Below are 14,396 nucleotides of genomic sequence, written 5' to 3' on the forward strand. Positions count from 1 at the left end.
CGTCGCGGAGACGACCCTGGTCGACTGTTTGTGTACCAAAGATGGTTGGGTCGTCGCCGATCGTTTTCTCGTTCTTTCCAGTCGACCGATTTTCGACAGCGTAACATGTGCAATTTCACCGGGTCGTCCTGCGAATGACGCCGATACTTTTCGCCACTCTGTGAACGTCGACTGCCCGCATCGATGCCACTCGTGTGATTTATGTCAATCATAAAATTATGAAATTTTTATGGTAGATTCGTTGCTCAATATCGAAACTCGATAAAATTTGTAAAAAAACAACGCACAGTTACGTACAATACGAATCGCTTCTTATTTTAGCGTTTTAATGAATTCTATAAAACATTTATTCTTAACCGATATATCTGCTTTATATAATTGTTTATGAAGTTGCGGGGGAATTAGCAAATTAATTACCTAATTAAATTATGCTGGAACGAAAGAAATAAGTTGACATTGAAGAGGAAAAAATGAATACACGTCCTTGGTGATATCAGATTTACGAATAGATATACACTGGACGCGACAAGGTTTAAGGTAAAGTATCGTAGAAAACTTTCTACGAGCCTACGAGAGACCTACAAAGTATTTCCACGTATCGTTATTTTGGATCACGACCGAAGCGATAACGATTCTCAGTATCGATAACACTCCGATCGTTGCCTTGTTTTTCAGATCGGAACGCTCTTGCGCGTTCTTCGACTTTTAGATTAACTACTACATCTACCTGCTTAAAGGAGGCAACGAGAATCCGTTAAAACCAAGCAAAAAAATGCATTTCATGTGATTTTTATCTTCTCAGTGAAGACGAAGATATTAAAAGAAAATAACGAATGCCCGCAAAATGAAATTTAAGCAGATACGCATTATCTGTTTGTAAAAACAAAAGCATTTTTATCAACCGGTCGAGTACAATGTAACGAAAACAGAGAGGTGAAAAGGATCAAAGGTGTAAAAATGTGATCGAACTGGAAGGGATAAGACGTTCAAGAAGAGCTTAAAACGAAGACAGATGTTGAAGAATTATCTGCATTATCTGCACGTGCGTCAGGGAAAAAGATAAAGACCTAGAGTTTCATTGGTCAACACGAACTAGTGGAGACCATGTAGAAAGACGTCCAACATCCGTGTTTCTGACGCGTTCTCCAGCTCGTGTCTCGCTTACCTACGCACATTTTGCCACTCAGCTCAGTATACATCGTTACTTACAATGTACTCTTACGTTTATGCTCACAAGCAGATAACGAATCTTACTCGTAATTACGAGCTTCTTCTTAACGGCATCGATTCTTGTTTGTTTTATATATTTTGACAGATTAAAAATTCTTCGTCGTTCGATTATAAAACTGGTGAAATTAAAAATATCGTAATGATCTTAGCTTTGCAATTGTCTTTTGTTGGATGGATTACTTCGACACAAATTCGATCTCGAGTAATTTCCATGATTCGTATTCTCATTCCAGCAGTAACAGGCTTGCAACTGAATCACGTTACCGCAGAAAAATTAACGAGACCTTCCTAACTGTAATCATGTAATAGCTGTTTTGTGCACGTAAAAAATTATGTAACTATCTTCGCGCGTATCGTACACCGTTAACTTGAATTTTATCATTGCGAATCGAAATAAAATTTATGCCTACGCGTGCTTTCATGGAAAAAAATTATCGTAACGTCAAGGGAAACGTAATATCGTTTTCGAATTTAATACGAGTATCCCTATTCTCTTAAAAAGTCGAATGCATGACCTTGAAGCGTGACCTTGAAATTAAAGACCCGAAGAAGAAACTCGAAGTGGAAACCCGAACCATCGAGTTTCTTCGTGATATGTACTATAGTTTCTGTAGCTCTCATAGACCGAGAGAAAACAGCGAGAGTTACGAGTGATCCGTGATTGTGGATCAATGCGCCGTCGTTCCTACCAGAGGTCGCGCCGAAGGTCTTCTTGGTTGCCGCGCTCTTACTAAACGTCATAATCACCAATGTTTCCTCTTTCAGCTAGCAAGCTAATCTTTATTAACCTCGATTGATTAACTATTTCATTTAAACAACGACGTTTTTGCTTTCGTTAAATAAAAAGCCAGAAACATGGTAACACGAAATCTCGTGTACGATTTCAACAATGGAACGAAGAATATACAGATGATACGAAATATGATAACAATTTGTTACATATAAATAAGGAAGAATAATGAAAAGAGAGAAGAGACATGAAGAGATATAAACAATATAAGAAAATAGAATGCCTTATCACTTCCGGTACTAGATTCGTCCTCGAATTCCTTATCGAGAACGTAATCGTTGGGACCGAATGAAAACGACTCACCGTGGCGCGGGTTTGAGTCCGAGGGCAAGCAGTACATCGATGCCCGCCATCTTTTGCTCTTGGTTCACTTGATTGCCACTCTTCGCACGTTGTTGGTGTTGGTGGTGGTGCTGCTGCTGCCGCCTTTCCGTGGCCGGCTGATGCTGCTGCTGCTTACTGTCAGACAGACCGTTCTTGCCGATCGCTTTCTGGCCATTTAGCATTTTAGCATGGGTGACCTTGAGGAGGGAGCGCTTCGCGTCCTCGACCAGCATCTTGGTGACCGGCTGCACGTTCACCGGCACGCCGATCGTCGGTACAGCACCACGACGCAGCCTACTGCGCGCAGGAAGACCAAGCACAAGGTGCTCCATATCCTTCTCATAAGAATCGTTGGTGAAGTGGAGGGAGCATATACGCGCAGTTTGTATGTTGAACGGTATCTCGCCGTTCGAGAGGGGCACGCGACCGCACGCGCGCACCCATCGTGAGCGTACTTCCGGTATCTGGGGGAATCGATGGTAGCGGATACAACGACCGCGGGTTTGACGATGACTGTTGCGGCACGTAGCCACGGCGCACTGCGGCATCGTAACCTCTTAATCCGTTGTCTCCTTCGTATAAAATTGTTAACGCATACACAGTGTTTCACGCACAATAGTGTTTCAAGCACACTCAACTAACACGCGATAACACCTCTCTACGACATCCTCGATGATAAGGTTGGAAATTCTATCGTCGTCCAACATCCATCTTCACAATGTCATGATTTCCAGAACACCAACGTTGCTCTCATAACTCACGAAACAACACGAAGTACTATTCTTTCACTTTAGAGCGTAAGTGGGCGTTTTGCAGCGATCCTTTGTTTCTGGCGATCGATGTACGCGGCGGTAACCAGAGTCTTCCGGTGCGAACAGATGCGATCCAATCCTCTTCTTCCTGATGAACGATTCTTGAAATTGTTCCAATAGTTAATCGACGAAGCGTCGTTAACGGCGTGAACTTCGTTTACTTTGGTAGCAAAGTTGTGACTAGATGCGTTTTGCCGGCTGAGCTGTTTTGCCAGGAATCGGTGACACTTCGATACTCAAAACAGACGCACGTGGGTGTGCATGAATCCACACGAACACTGACAAACGCGGCAAAAATGGAAATGTTCGACGTTCAAATTGTTCAATCGGCTTCTGTTGGATCCTTTGAATGTTCCTTTTTTTTTAAGGCACTGCACGTGTGTGGCCCGATAGAGGAAGAATCGTCTCTTTCCTAAAGGACGAGCGTGGCAGGCGGAAAATCTTAAAACGTAAACGTATCACTGCCAGCGTGATATCGTAGAACGTGAGAAACAAGAGCGAGACGGTCACGCGACGGAAGCACTCTTGCGTACTCTAGATGACCGCGGGAGGTCGAAAGGGCATCGGTACCGCCCTGCGTGCGACGCCCTGCGAACTGTGGCTAGCGACGTAGAAGGGGACCGAATATCAAAGAGCGAAAGAGAAGAGTAGACAACGAGAAGGCTGGAGGGGGAAAGGGAATACGGACGGCAGAGTACCAAAAAACGATGTGTGCGTAGGCTTTCGAGCAGACGCCTCCACTTCCTCACGACTCAAATTCAAAACGTCACACGCACACGCGGTCGCGCGCCTCCTATAAATCGACCGTCCACCGCACGAGGGTGGGAGTTGTAAATTGAAGAAAGAGCAACAGCAACACGACGACGACGATCGGGGAAACGCGTGTGTACCGCATACGTCTTTTTCCGCAACACGTGCGAGAGACGGGTCCGCGTTGTCGGCGGAAGGTGTCGCCTCGCGTACCTTTCTCCGTTCGTGACGATCAGCGCTGTTTGATCGTGACGTTGATTGGTGGGCGGATCGTCAAGATGGCGACGGATGACGGTGGCTGAACGACGATCGTCGACGAGAGAGCACGAAAATCACCGAACTTGTCAGTATATACGACTCGTGGTAGTCACGAGAGAACACCAAGGGGCAATCGCTGCTGCTGCCGTCGCGTCTTCCTCTGTAACTGACTGAAGAACGGAAGAACGGAAACGCAGACGGTTCTAACTTCCACGAGGATAGTGACACTTTGAAAAATAAATATAACTATCGATGAGTAACACACGATAGTAATGTGAAACACTGAGTATTCCTGACAGGCACCTTACTAACTACTGAACGCGTACTGCTTCTCCTTCAGACTGGCCGATCGGGTCCGGCTGTAGAACAAGAGACAGCCAGTGGCAGCTGCGTGTGCCTCCTCGTGTCTGCGTGAAACCGGTGAACCAATGATCGTGCTCCTATGCCGTCGCGGCAGGGATGACGAGTATCGTGGAGGGGGGACAGGGTTGGAAGGAAGAGAGACCAGGGAGACAGGGAAAAAGAGGGAGGAGGTCACCGCTACCGGCTAGGGTCCTTCAGGGGTTCGCTACCCCTCGAACCACGCGGTCCTCCTTGTCTCTGTTATCCGGTATAACCAACCGCTACCGATCTCCTCTCTCTCCTCGCCGTCCTTCTCGTGCGCTTTGCGACCCTTCTCCTTCAGCCACGATGCGCTTCCTCAACCTGGTCCTCACAGGGGCGTTAGGTTACGCGTACTCTTTTTCTCTTCATCTCCACGAATGGTTCACGTTCGCTTTGTCTGCGACAACATGCTGAACCCGCTGCTTCCTACCGACGACGACTATTGTCCAGTACTGGGCAAACACGCGTTAAGCGTTAAAGAGAATCAGATTTTGCCTTTGTGCTTCGTCGACTCGAATTTAGTCTCGGAAGAACTCCGTCATCATCGGAAGGAAGAAATATGTCCTCCGCTTTCGTATCGCAGACGTTTCCTATTGTAGAATCTTGCTTGGGATCACCATGGAAAATTCCGTTTCTTTTCGTTCCGTTACGAAAGGACCCTGATGGGACGCAGAGTCCTACAGGAGGCCTTCTAAAAATAATCGAAGCGAGGAGTTCGATTACAGTAAAGAGCACTCGCGATGGAATCTTCGATCAAACTCTCCGAATGTGTAATCGCTTCTTTTAATACGTCAGCGCACGTACGAACGTATTCCGAGTACGTTCATTTGTCTTCGAATAGTACACTTTTTCAGAAACGTGAACGGTTGATAAAGTTGAGCCTTTAATTATTCGATTCAACTGTTTAGCGACTATAGCATTCGTAGAAAGTTTCTTGCCGATGAATGAACATTCCTCTGGTAAGACCGTTTCGTCTAAATATATTACGCGTTTAAATAATGCAGAGAAAATATAGTATATACACCTGAATACTTATTTTTAATTTTACCATAGCAGGTAAAATCAGTTCAAGTAAAGAAGACGCGAGTTTAAGCCCAAAGCGAATAGAAATTGGATAAATTTCTGCAAAGAAAAGAATTCGATAGATTTAACACCTTGGCGAACAAGGTGGAAAGCACAGTTTTGTAGCTCTGCTGTGTATCGTAGCTTTCAATTTCCCATAACCAGACGTAGCCGAAACTTGAAATACAGTAAAAGGCTAAGAATATACAAGTTTCTTTATTCTTATTCGAATTTGTAATTCGTTTGCAATGAAAAATCGTGAATCGTTAACACGCAATTTCAGAGCCGGTATATTCAAGTTGTGAATACTTTTTAATTCCAGATCGATGTTCTAATCAATGCTGGCGAGCCTTGCCTATATTGTTTCATTTTACGCACTTCATATCGATATTTCGACGGGATTCTATCGCGTATCTGAGGATACAGTACTATTCCTCTCCTATTGCCGCTAATCAGGTTCTCATGGCATCTTATGTGGCACAAAGGAAGGAGAACTTGACCCCGTTCGATCGCAACCGAACCGAAACTGCACGATCAATAAGTCCGGTTAATTGTGTGGATACAAGAAAATTCCATGAACCGACCGACCCAGGATCGACGTCCTCTATCAAATCATCCGAATCGATTTTAATTGTTCGAGCGGCCGATGACAAAAAAGGAAACGCGGTCGAAGAACGAAGTTGGAGGAAAGCGTTGCAGCAACGATTCTGGGACATTTCTGTATTTGTTCAAGAAGATCGTGATGCTGGAGGGTCAGTCTCTTGCTTCGAGAAAAAAGCAAGCAAAAAGGGGAGGAGATCTGGCATTGAGCGAGGAATCACCGGGGATGTTGGCACACGACATCCCTCGCCCCTGCAACACCTTAAATGCTTCCAACGCTTCTAGATATTACTTAGAACGTGGCTGTAGCCACGAATAAAATGGAACGACTCGGTTCCTACGTTGACGCGTAAAATCGAAAAAATTGATTTTTCAGCAAATTATTAATACACATATAAAAAGAAGCTTTCGCTCTACTGGATATTTAGGCATTTTTATATGATAAGGGTTGTTTTTTTTATGACTTTCAGAAAGCTCTATCCCGATCCGGTTTCAAATGAAGCTAAGTTTAATCATAGATGATGTTAGGTTTTGATAAAAAAGAACTTAAGATGTCAAATAATTTATACAATAATGAAACAATCCTCCTACTAAATCGAAATTCCAAAATAATGCGAAATAAATTTATTGTATGGAAAAAGGAAGCGCGTCTCAGTTACTTATAAGTAATTTAATAATCGCCGATCGATTAACCTAAATGGATCGATTGAAAGAAGCTTGCAAGGTTGCACATATGCGTGGAATCTAGATTTTCAATATGTATATCATCGCTGATAAGGAACTGGTCTGAGGAGGATTCTCAAGGGCGAGAGAAACAAATTAACAATCTCAGCGATACTAGGTTCACCACATCGGTCATTTTGGTTCGATAATCAAGACACGCGTACCAGATAACGTATGTTCTTCCGTGTATTAGTGGGATTAATGGCATCCAGTTATATCGCTATAGATGTAGTTCGTTCTGCGTACGACTGACAGATTTTCTTCGTTGAATGCAGAACAAGTACAGATCTATTTCATGGTCATTATCGCTAGTTCGCATCGATTCGTGGTTTTTCTGTCGCGTTAACGTTTCTTTTCGCTGCTTGTAAATCCTTGCTTTCACCCGGAATTAACGAATTTGAATTTTTGAACTTATCGACTCGAACCAGACGATGATGGTGAAATCAGAGTTATTCGTTGTTATCTTTAGCGCGCAGTAAAAATAATCTCCCGTATTGTCATCAATAACAGAAGGTCTTCGACGAGGCTCGATGTAGACGCTCTAGTTCCAAGACAAACGTTCTCCTGCAACGCAACAGCTTCCCATCGATTCTCGACGAGGATCTTTCCCCTTATGCGATATCGTATAACCAGTGCGAGGAACGCGTCGAGGTATCTCCCCCACGTTACCAATCGTTCTTTCTCCTTCTCGGCAGCGGCTCAACGATTTTCTCGGAACGCTTCTGCGGAAACCGACTACGTCCTGGTACCAGAACCGTGTTCTAACAGAAACATCTTCATGGCGTGGTTCTCTGGAGAGTTTTTGTCTGGATGCGTGACCAGTGCGTTCACTCTTTTGACCGCGTGGAGCCAAAGAGAAGCCATCGAAAAGAGAAGCAGGCACGAAAGCCCAGACTTCGGTGTGGTTCACGCGGCCTCTCAAATAAGGACAGACCGATTTCCGGTGGTCTCGCTCTTCCCTCCGTACCTCCGTGGCAACCTGACCCCTCCATCAAACGATCGAGGGTAACCTTTCTCTTTCCTCCTTGTTGTCCCAAGACTCTTCTTTCTTGGTCCAATGTGAAGAGGAAGAGAGAGAGAGTGAGAGAGGGAGAGAGAGAGAGAGAGAGGGGAGGGAGAGAGACAGAGAGAACGTTGCACGTCTCGCTTCTTTCCATGACGATACGCAGCCGCTCGTCTTACTCTCCAACGCGGCTACTAGAGCACGTTTTCGCTTCTTCCTCCGTTGGTCGGCTAGAACGGTCGTTCTTTCTTTCTTCGTCCAATATTAGAAGCCAGTAAGTCTATCCTCGTCTTTGTTCATCTTTGTTGCGTGGATGGTCTTAGCAGGGCAGGCTGTGTGCGGGCGCTCCGCACAGCTGGCATAGGAGGGAAATAAGCCGAGGCGTCTCCAACTTGGGGCCACCAGACACGACCGCCTGGAGAACGACCAAGAAGGATGCGCAGCTGCGACTCCCTTTCGCCGTTTTACACAGCAACTTGGCTGCTACAGGTCGAAAAATCCTCTTCGTGGGACGAAAGAGGATTCGTCTGGCCGTGGGTTGGCCACAATCGAGCTACGCAATTTTAACCGCCTTTTCTTTTAATCTGTTCCACCGTTATCTCCTAGAAACGGAAGTATTCCGCGATAGGCCACGTCGTACAACGTCGTCGCTTTGTAACCTTCGTCGCTGTTCTCTGCTTGTCTAGCCGCGATTCTGTTCTTGCATCGGCACGTTTACGCGTCAAAATCAATTCTATCATCGTGTTACGCGATACGAAATCATTAAGACAGACATTGATGGCACAATCATTTATACGCACACGAATTGCTAATTTACTTCTTAATTTTTCTATTTATATCGAGACCAGTTGCTACATCTCAATCCTATCAAAATATTCCAAGGTTTTGATTTTTAATTTGAAAACGTTATACGTGTATTGATGAACATTTCGATCCCAAATAACAAAAGAACAAAATGTCAACGAATTTTGGTGAACGTTTCCATTAAAATTCCCATTGATCGAACTTAACTCGAAATTGCTAGAACATGGACGTCGCCGTCATAACGGCGGCAATAATTGCACGACTGTGGGAATGTATACAGTGTCGCCAGAAACCGTAATCGGAACTTGATGTGACTGGTGCCAACCCATCTTCGAACATGAGTCTGTTAGTATGAACATCGGAGCATGCGTATTCCGACGCATTCACCGTGTACGCAGAGGATCGAAAAGTTTCTGCCCGAGGGCGGCTGAGATGGTACCAGCGATCAGTTTCCTACTATCTTTCTATCCTCTGTTTGACGACGTTACTTTAAAATTCGTAAATATAAGGATTCTATATAATACGAAACACACGTACACTGAGAACCTATATTCTTAACGTGTACATGTTTAATAAGACGTAAATAAACTCTATTTATATCTGTGTGATAATATTGTTTCCAATGATTAGTAATCGACATATTTTCAAACGAACAAATTGTTTGCCAGCGGTCAAGCAATCGGGAAAATAAACACGGGCGAATCAACCGAGGAGGTATACCGGTGTAGTGACTCATTGGTCAAAGCATTTGCACGCAAGAAAATATATCTATACGTTACCATAGAAAAATATCACGACATGATCGGTTCATGCGATATGATCCACGGTGACCAGCTTATCGTTGATAAAAACCTGCGCGTCCAAATGAAGAAAAATTCTTATTGGTTCCATAGCAGAGTTAAATCGAACGTGGTTGGTAGCCACGCGTTAACTTACATTCCTTAGGTACGCGTGGTTTCAGCAGCACGAAGCAAACCAGGCGGGAGAGTGAAATTTACGTTGACCGCGTGGCGAGGCAGAAGCGTCGTCGGCGGTTCACCAACGAGCGTAGAAAGAGGCGGAGGGAAAGCAGCGGGAAAAGAAAGCACGCGGCGGTGTGGCGCGGTGTAACATGGTATATTACATATTTAGCCGGAAACGGTGGAAAGCAAGCTTTGGTGGGCTCACCTGGCTTCTCAAGATTTTTCATCGTTTCTCCAGGTTGCCTCTCGGCTCGTTTTCCAACCACTTCGTCCGCTTATTACGCCGACCTAAGGCATGGTATCTTTGGTACACGGGTGCGTTCTAGGTGGTTCACCCCTCTCTCTTAAGGGGCAACCACCCCACTCGCGTGGTTCTTCCTATCTTCGTCTCGCTTTAACACCGGTGTGACTGTGAGGCTCGAGCGAAAGGGAACGAGAGAAGGGGAGACACCCTTCATCCTTGAGGCGGGGTCCCGGCCACCCCGCTGCTAGGTTCGCTAGGATCAATACCCGCCATCCGATCCAAAGTCCAAGCCACCCTCTCTTTGCCTGCGCTGCTTGCCTGTGCCTGCTTGCCTGCCAAAACCTGCCAACTTTGTCTGTCCAAGTCTCCGGAGAATTCGAGTGGCTTCCCAAATCCGTCATCACCGAGATGCTTTCGAATCACCGGACGGTCGCTCGAGGCTTCGTGGACAGCGTGATTATTCGCTGTGTCACCTTGACAGCATCCGACCAATACATGATCATCGATCATCGCGTATACACTAGATACGTATAGGCGATTCGTACAGTAAGACTAAAGTAAGAAACGCAGGTGAGAAAATTTCCACGATAATAACGTCGCGGGTATCGAGGAAGTTGGTTTAGATACCGCGTGACGGATCGTTGAAATCTTCCGAATTTACCAGTTCAGAAACTAAGTAACGGGTACCGTTCGAACGACGTACGTCCATCTAGAGTTTGTTAATTGCCCCAACTATAATTTTCCCAACTATAGGACTTTAACAGTCGTAGTTGGCAAGAAATTAGAGAATTAAATACGTCAAGATGCGTTAAACGCATTGAAACATCACAAGATAAACAGAAACATCCATCAATTTCTCTTTAAATAACTTCTATACACTTGTTAATCTTCTTTTCCGTCGTTTCGATTTTATTGAATCAGTTAAATCAACATAATCCTCGATTAAATCACCCCAGCTGTTACCACAATTGGACATTCGGACTCTTTCGGTCGGCATAAGGCAACGCTGGACCTCGACAAGCCCGTGTTGTTTAAAAAAATTTCGCTCATCGATAATTTGTTCAAAATTGACACGATACTTCTCTTGCGATCGTGCCTCGAGTCAAGAAAACACCTTGTGCTAAAATAAAAACCAAGCAGATGTATTGTCGTATGGTCGCGTGGTTAGTAATGTATAAAGTATGACCATCCGATCGGTTGTACCAAGTTATGTTTAATTCATCCTTTCTTTGTCCCCGTTACACCAGGTACAAAGCCGACGTTTCCAATGCACCCGAGAATCGTTTTCGGAATTGGAGAACCGTGCACCAAATTGTTGTATCGCGTATTATCATACACCTCGCGAGACCGCGAAGTTTTCTCTACATCGCCACTTAACAATCTCGATAATTAAATAATTAAGCTTCACGAAATATTTCGAGCAAATCGCGTGCTGAAAATATTTCAGCGAAACGAAAGGCAACTTTCCTTTCTTCTAGTACAAATGGCAAAACCTGTGGTATCGCGTTTCAAAATCCTTACACGTTTTAATCTTTGTGTGTATTTAAAAGGGCTACCACTGGATCAATCTAGTTTCATATTCGAGTTTGACGAGTACTCGTCAAAGAGAATACACAAAAGCGTGCCTGTTGCTTCCACATTAAACCAGTTAACTAAAAATCGTCGAGTTCTATATTCTGTACTATATACGAACCAAACTGCTGGCTGGTTTTTTACGCTAGTTTGTCGATACGTTAAAAGGTATTTTACATTCCTTTATATTAGATTCATACCTTTTATACTGCTAATCGAATACCAGATAGACATCGATCAATTTTCTACGCAAAAATCTGTACCCAAGAGATATATTCGCCGATATATTTATTGGATAGATATCCGCTGTTTATGCGACGTTAAATGATCATGGTGGTAGAAGGTAGACAACTTGAATGATGTACGTAAAAAAGGAAGAATCAAAATAACTCTACTATGAGAAAGACACAGAAATATTAGGTCGTCCGAAAAGTTTCTTTCGTTTTATAAGGGAATGATGGACGCACAACATTTTCCGTTTTATATTATTTTATCGAATTACGAATGATCCATTTTGTTCTATCAAAATAAAGATCACAACCTTCGACAGATTAGGTTTCATATTTATATAAAGATGCGTCGTTGTAAAAGAAGCGTCTGCAAAAGAAAAACACTTTTCGGACAACTTGATATAATTGATACCTATCGCCATTCGCGATATCAAAAACAAGAAGAAGCAATTGTAGTTGTTAAAGCCACGAAGGAAATCAAAATCGTTTCAACGTCGCATCGAAATCGCTCGTCTGAGCACCTTGTCGTTAAAGTCCAAACGGTGAAAACGGCAAGCAATCGATATATAGAAATCTTTTCAATTATTCGAATCGTGATGGCGATGTATCTACGCGTGAAGAACACCATAAATCTCTCGGTGAAGAAACTCGCGTCTTTTTTTCCAGTCTGGAAGCAAAAGGGTTGAAAGGAAGATCCATCGGTTCGCAGGATGGAACCCATATAGCGTCTCGTAGCGCGTTAGGAACCTGCTCTTTCTTCCTCTCGTTACTGCTATAAACGCGATAGCGTAACAGGGGTCAGAGCCCGTTTGGAGGGCGGAATTGCGAGGGGGATTTCCAGGAGGGGGATGACCGTGGTGGTGAAACGCACTGGGGCTGGAAGGCACGCCCGAGGGTGGTATTGCACGATGGTAACGGATGGTAACCGACCGGGCTTGGATCACCGGATGACGTCATTGCTGCGTTACCAGGATACCAAAGATCAAAGGCCAATGAAAACGTCACCTTCTCCTCACACGAACAACCTCTGAGGTCGAAGTCAACCTAACAATAGATTTTTTTTTCTAGTCTCTCTCTTTCCCCGTCTTTCTGACCCTCTACCTTTCTTTCGCTTTACTACACTGTTGAATCATTTCTCGATGCTGACTGTTGTGCTTATGATAATGACGCTTCTGTCTTCGTTATCGATTTCTATCTCGACTGTACGACGACGACAGACAGTCATACGACGTCGAGGATATAGCCGAGATTACGTGGCACGACGATCGCTGATATTTTATTTATACCTGTTGTCAGATATCCGAGGCGAAGGATTCGAGGAGACGCGCTTCAAAGAATAATCTATGATAATTATTTCATCCTGCGTTTATTCCGCCTTATTGGATCAAGCGTTCTTAACCTTCGACCTTGGAACAGCTAAGACATTTTTCTGGAATGCAAATGCTCCTTCGGGAACCGACAGCCATAATTCACCAGCGATTTATTTCGGGTTTACGAGTGATTATCACGACTGATTTGATGATACCTACGGCGGTATCTTGGATCGATGGCCAGTTTCGATTCTCTATTTTCGTCACGTCGTCGATACGAAATTACGTTTCGACAATATACGAAAAAGAAAAATAGGAATAATATATTGTAAACCATTTGTATAATACATTCGTATGACCAGCGTATTTCTAAGATTTGGGGAAATGAGAATAGGTGTAATATATCTCAATTCATTGGAACGAACTATAACCTTAAAACTCGACCATTTTATTTACGACGGCTGTCCTCAATTCCGTTTACTTTATCATTCAATACCTGCTTTCCTTTCTTAGACCAGTATAATTAAACAATTCTAATTACAAGGTTCCGTTTGGTCAGAACAAAATGTGCGTTAAGCGTACGAAAGGTTATTCATCCTAAATCGCTTTTATCGTTCGAAAACAAGTCATAGTACGTCTATAATTTGATTTTAACATCTCCACCGAATAGCCCTCCGTAAAATTTTCTACAGTTTAACAATGTATTTTCACACCAGAAACTTTAACGCCCTATTAGTGATTTTGGCATAAAGTTTAAGACAGTTAAACGGACAGAAATTCCGGATTTCTAGCTATTCAACAATCTTGTAGCCTAAGTAGCTTTACTTCGACCTTCCTACGCCTGCACAGGTCAAAATTTAAATGGGGTGAGCATTCAACTTCGAAAACTATGTAGACTTCAATTGTAAATAACCTCTGGTACTGTTCAAAGCTGCACGCTTTTCTTAATCCTGCTTTATCCCGACAATTTTTATTTTACCTATTTTTTTCTTGCTCTTGCGTTAGCAAATAAAAGAGATTCGTAATATTTGAAGAAAACCTGTAATACAATTAGTAAGAAAATTGTAAGATTTTAAGAAAAATGAATATGAAATTGAAAGAAGAAATCGTATACCAATAAGGATATTCATTATTACAACTTTAACGTCGACATATAAGATTGAAAATTCTACCAAATGTCCAAACTGGACAAATTGTAAATGTAAAGAATTAAATAAAAAAAAAAAAAAAAAAACAACAAAATATAGGATTGAAAAACAAAACAGAATTTTATTTCGAAATTCACTAAAGTCTACCATATAAATCAGCGAAAATCAATTAACTGATAATGTTTCTAAC

The 14,396-nt window shown here is 43.3% G+C and overlaps 1 protein-coding gene across 4 annotated transcripts in view; it reads right to left on the reverse strand.

The window, feature by feature from the left end:
- Positions 1-14,396, reverse strand: part of LOC138179617 (DNA ligase 1) — a 35,273-nt gene that overhangs the window by 13,557 nt on the left and 7,320 nt on the right. The window contains exon 1 of one of the 4 annotated variants that reach the window (XM_069112585.1): positions 2,324-5,354. The exons of the other annotated variants lie outside the window; for them this stretch is intronic. Coding sequence (XP_068968686.1) covers positions 2,324-2,892 — 569 coding nt within the window. The 5' untranslated portion in view covers positions 2,893-5,354. Of the gene's footprint in view, positions 1-2,323; positions 5,355-14,396 lie in introns of those variants that run through there. 4 annotated transcript variants of the gene reach the window in all.

The sequence above is a fragment of the Bombus flavifrons genome, chromosome 5, assembly GCF_040668555.2.
Source record: "Bombus flavifrons isolate JBK064 chromosome 5, iyBomFlav1_principal, whole genome shotgun sequence".
Lineage (NCBI taxonomy): Eukaryota > Metazoa > Arthropoda > Insecta > Hymenoptera > Apidae > Bombus > Bombus flavifrons.